The 5,294-nt window shown below is 37.3% G+C and overlaps 1 protein-coding gene across 1 annotated transcript in view; it reads left to right on the forward strand.

The window, feature by feature from the left end:
- Positions 1 to 1,031: 1,031 nt before the first annotated feature.
- Positions 1,032 to 5,294, forward strand: part of LOC101847473 — a gene marked incomplete at its 3' end in the record, with an annotated part of 5,642 nt that continues 1,379 nt past the window's right edge. Inside the window, 4 exon segments of the mRNA XM_005091999.3 lie at positions 1,032 to 1,139; positions 3,322 to 3,429; positions 4,067 to 4,198; positions 4,955 to 5,057. Coding sequence (XP_005092056.2) covers positions 1,079 to 1,139; positions 3,322 to 3,429; positions 4,067 to 4,198; positions 4,955 to 5,057 — 404 coding nt within the window.

The following is a 5,294-nucleotide window of genomic DNA, read 5'->3' on the forward strand; positions in this document are numbered from 1 at the left end:
AGAAAAGGATCAGGGGGAAAAGGGAAGGGGGGGGGGGCGATGAGAGTAGGAATATTATATTATAAGGCTGATGCATTAGAATTCTCAGGATTTTTTTCCGGCTATTTAATAACTTGTTATTTCCTGTTCCTTTACAATTTTAGTTTCATTCATATGGTAGATAGTGTTTTGTTTACTTGCCTAGGCTAATAAAAAGAATAGATTATTTTTTAAAACCCCGAACCACTAGTTATTTGTAATGTTATCCATAATTTACCTCTCACCCTAAATCAAAACAACAGCAAAGAAACACACACCCACATATGCATTTACTATAGTGGGATGAGGGAGGTAATTGGGCTGACGAAGAACCGACCTAGTGCTTTTAAAAGTTGATTCACTTCAGTAAAAAGCATGACAGATTTACGAAGCAAAAATAACAGCACTAAAACAATAATTACACACAATCCTCCTCCTCCTCCCCATTTTTCTCCTCGTCTTCCTCGTCCTCTTACTCTTCATCATCACCATCATCATCATCATCATCATCATCATCATCATCATCATCATCATCATCATCATCATCATCATCATCATCATCATCATCATCATCATGAACAACAACAACAACAACAACAACAACAACAACAACAACAACAACAACAACAACAACAACAACAACAAAAACAGTAGCTCCTCCTCCTCTTTCTGCTACTACTACTACTACTACTACTACTACTACTACTACTACTACTACTACTACTACTACTACTACTACTACTACTACTACTACTACTACTACTACTACTACTACTACCAAGCCACAACATTCACTTGTTGCACTTAACAATTACGAGGTAAGATCACGACATCCACCGGTGCTTAAGATGCTCGTTAACAACATTGTTTTATTGTTGTTACAATGTTTACACATTTTGAGAAAGAAGTATAAGTAACTGCAATAATTTTGATGCCTTTTCTCACTGTTATCATTTTAAAAATAATATAGTTTCGAAAGAGACAAGTGAAAGCATATGATATTATACATTTGGCTTTCATCTTTTATTTTCTAAGCAGATCATTGACCCAAACATTCACCATGGCTTGCTCCCTCTATGTCATCGCTTTTGTCGGCCTTTTGGCGTTCACTGCTGCTGAAGGTAAAAACCTTTTTATTTTTTAATTTTATTTTTTCAAAATAGAAGTTAAACAACGAGGATGGTGATTATGATGATAATGATGTTGATGATGATGCATAATATAAATGCGCAAACGTGTGCTTGTCAGCGTGTGCGTGTGTGTGAATGTATGTGTGTGTGTATGTGTGTGTGTGTGTGTGTGTGTGTGTGTGTGTGTGTGTGTGTGTGTGTGTGTGTGTGTGTGTGTGCGTGTGCGTTTGTGTGAACGTGTGTGTGTGTTTACTTGTCGGACTCGGACATGTGGGTGAGTTGAAACAAGGGCATCATACATTTTTTAAAGAATAGAGGAATAGAGTATTTTTCGTTGTGTATCTGGCTCTGATGGTGGTTGTGGTTTGGACTGCATTCAGGGCTGAGCATACTAGGGTCGTTCAAAAAGTTTTGCCTCCTCTCCAGTAATTTCTAAACTATTCAAGATACTTTCATGGAATTTGTACACAATTTACTTTCAATATGTATACTCTCCAACCCCAAAAAACAGAATTATGCTTTCATGTCACACTTTTATGCTACAGCTGTTTACGTAATCACACCGTGGAAGGTAAAGTAAATTGTCGCCGAGAAAATGGCGTCCAGCAAACCTAACAAAGAACTGTTATTGAGTTCCTTACTGCAGAGGGATCTGCACCCATTGGTATTTATAGGTGAATGAAGCTTTTATATGGTGAAGCATGTGTAGATGCAAGTACTGTTCGAAGATGGGCAAAGGAGTTCGCTCTAACCATTCCAGCAGAGACAGATTTGCATGACCAAGCTCATTGTGGTCCTCCCAACTCTGCCAGTGATTTTCAACACCAGGAGAGAGTGGATGAGATCATCCAAGCAAACCGGCGGATCAAAGTAAGAGATGTCAGTGAAATGTTTGGGATTTCTGTAGGGAGTGCTCAGTATATTATCAAAGATGTCTTGGGTTACAGGAAAGTGGCTCCCCACATGTTGTCACCCGAGCTGAAATTGAACAGAAGTCAAGTTAGTGATGAACTCCTGGCTCGTTATACTGATGAAGGTGAAGCTTTCTTACGCCGTATAGTTACAGGAGACGAGACTTGTGTACACCCTTATGACCCAGAGAACAAAAGACAATCGAAAGAATACATGCACACTGGCTCACCTAGCCCCCAAAAGTTAAAAATTGTTTCATCTGCAAAGAAAGTGCTTATGACAGGGTTTTGGGACTGCGATGGTCTAATTCACACAGAATTTTTGGAGCAGGGTTCCATTATCAACTCTGAACGATGTATCGAGACCCTGAGAAAACTTACAGCACGGCTGTCAGGAGTTCGGCGCGAAAAAAAATGCAATTTTGCACCAAGACAACGCCCGTCCACACACGAGTCGACAAACTCAAGATGTCATGAAAAGTCTGAGATTTCAAGAGACCTTACAGCACCCATCATACAGTCCAGATCTTGCTCCGTCTGACTTTTCTCTTCTTCGTAAGTAGAAAGAGTACCTCAAAGGAAAATGTTCTGCAGATGACGATGAAATTCAAGAAGATGTGCGTCGCTGGTTCAGAGGAAAACCACATGAATTTTTCGTCGTCTGCATGCGAAATCTTATGCGACGTTGGCGGATCTGAATCGTCAAAGAAAGCAAATGTTTTGAAAAGTAAAGGTACTGCCATGTAGTAGACAACCGAAGCTTTCATTTGGTGTATTATTTTTGTATGTAGCATCAGTAATAAAGAAGTTATGAACTTGGATTCAAAACTTTTTCTCTTACTTTGCATGAAGATAGATGTAGGTGATGTTTATGTTTGACATACGATATGTTTTAAGAGCTGGGTTTGTTTTTTTAGAGTGCCCTTTACATACTGCTGCTGCTACTACTAATACTTTTACTACTACAACTACTACTACAACTACTACTACAACTACTACAACTACTACTACTACTACTACTACTACTACTCCTACTCCTACTACTCCTACTCCTCCTCCTCCTCCTACTACTACTACTACTACTACTACTACTACTACTACTACTATTACTACTACTACAACTACTACCATTGCTTCTGCTGTTGCCGCTACTCTTGTAAAAACTGGTAAGATAGTTTTCCTGCTCGTTTTAACTTGTAAGTGGATTTTATAAAGGCATACTTTTCTTGCAGAAACAAAAGCAGTATACTTTTCCTTTTCAGATTACAGCCAGTATAACCCAGAGTGTGTAAATGGCGAAAACACGTACATGGTGCCCTTTCCAGATTTGGACGACTGCGTACAGAAACGTTACATCATGTGCTTTAACGGTAAGTTTTCATGTTTCCTGTTCCAGTAGCAATTTGTTCTATTTTACTTTTGGAAATTACATCTTTTTTATTTCTAGAAGCATTTGTGTACGCATCTACGATATGGTTTATTAACAACGACTGTTTGAGGTGACTGAGAATATTAGCCATCTCTATTCACTAACAAACAGTAGGGAATAGTATAATTAACATTCACTAAAAAGCTCAGATAAATGGTGTTATACACTTCCGCCAAAAGAATAACATAACAAAAAAAAAAAACCAAGCCCTTGAGCGAAAATTACCCCTCCCTTCGACATCTAGCGATACACGAGGAAAGATAAAGTAAATTAAGTAGTGAAACTATTTTAGCACTGTATGTTTAAAAAATATATATTATTGCTATTTTTTACATAGCAAGAAGCAGTGTTTCTTTTTGTCTGAAACAAGTAAGAGCTATCTGTATTTAAAATTAAATCCTTGTCTGTAAAATATTATTCTGTCAATCCCATGGATAATTTGGCATCTGTGTAGACTAAATTGTATGTAACATCTTGCAAACTTATGTTTGTCGCCACTCAAGTGTTTCTCTTACTTATGAAGTGCGTTTGTTTGAGGTGAAATATTCATTCTATATTTTACCGCTCATTGTGCACAGAGAGGGCGGTGGATTTACACCAGTGCGCGGACGACTTGGTTTTCAATAGCAAACTGCAATATTGCGACTGGGCCACTGATGATGATAAGAAAAAAATGGCCAGTTGTACTACTGTGAAAAAGACTGTAGAAGGTGAGTAGAAAAGCAAGACAGGTATTCAGCAAATACGTACAACGCTAAAATTGACTTAAGCTACTTTCCCAGACTATATACAAGTATTGCAGTTTATAGCCGTTTGTATTGGACCCGTGTAGCTGAGTCTGCTCGTTGTTGCTTTCCTCAAATCATTTGGTTTTCGTATGTACGAAGTGTATACTTTATAAGTTCATTTTGCACTGAAGCATTGTAAATATACAATAATTGTCTCTATGGAAAAAAGTTGGAAGATATGGCGGGTTTGAACTATCTGCTAAATTGAAAAAGAAGTATTATTGTGTAAGAAATTCAGTTGACGCTCCTGGAATTCGCAAGGTTGGTTATTACCTTCTTTTTGTTTCCACTTAACACCCGCGCATCTGAGCAAATCTTTGAAGTTCCAGATGCAACAATTTCAAGGGACGGAATGTTTAAAAAATGTGTTTGAACTTAATCCTAACGCTGTCTAAAAAGACCGAGAAATGCTTCTATCTGCAAGAAGTTCAATGAAGAATGAATCTGTTTGCTGAAAACATCTACCATTTTCAATTTTTTCCAGCAATCTAAATTGACATCAACTGCTAACTAGTAGCATCAGTGATTATTGTTTATGTAAGATTTTCTTATAAGACTGATACTATTTACAAACATGATATTCTTCTTTAAGCAAGGATTCATAATCTGTTGTATCGTATTATAATCCAATATGTGATTTGTGTTCTTTTTCATAAAATAACTGTTTCTAATCCACAGTGGAGTGTAAAGTTTCTGTCTTCTTTACAAAGGCCAATACGACCACATGCAGATCCTACCAACAATGTGATAACGGAAGACTGCTGACTCAGTTCTGCCCAAGGTAATACCAGAGAGGGTTTACAGTTTTACTGTAAACTCTCTGGTAATACTTCTATTCAGAAGAAGAAGAAGAAGAAGAAGAATGATAAGAATGATAATAACAATAATGATAATAACAATAATGATATACTACTTCTACTGCTACTACTACTACTACTACCACTACTACTACTATTACTACTACTACTACTACTACTACTACTACTACTACTACTACTACTACTACTACTACTACTAC

Source organism: Aplysia californica, unplaced genomic scaffold (assembly GCF_000002075.1).
Source record: "Aplysia californica isolate F4 #8 unplaced genomic scaffold, AplCal3.0 scaffold00039, whole genome shotgun sequence".
Classification (NCBI taxonomy): domain Eukaryota; kingdom Metazoa; phylum Mollusca; class Gastropoda; order Aplysiida; family Aplysiidae; genus Aplysia; species Aplysia californica.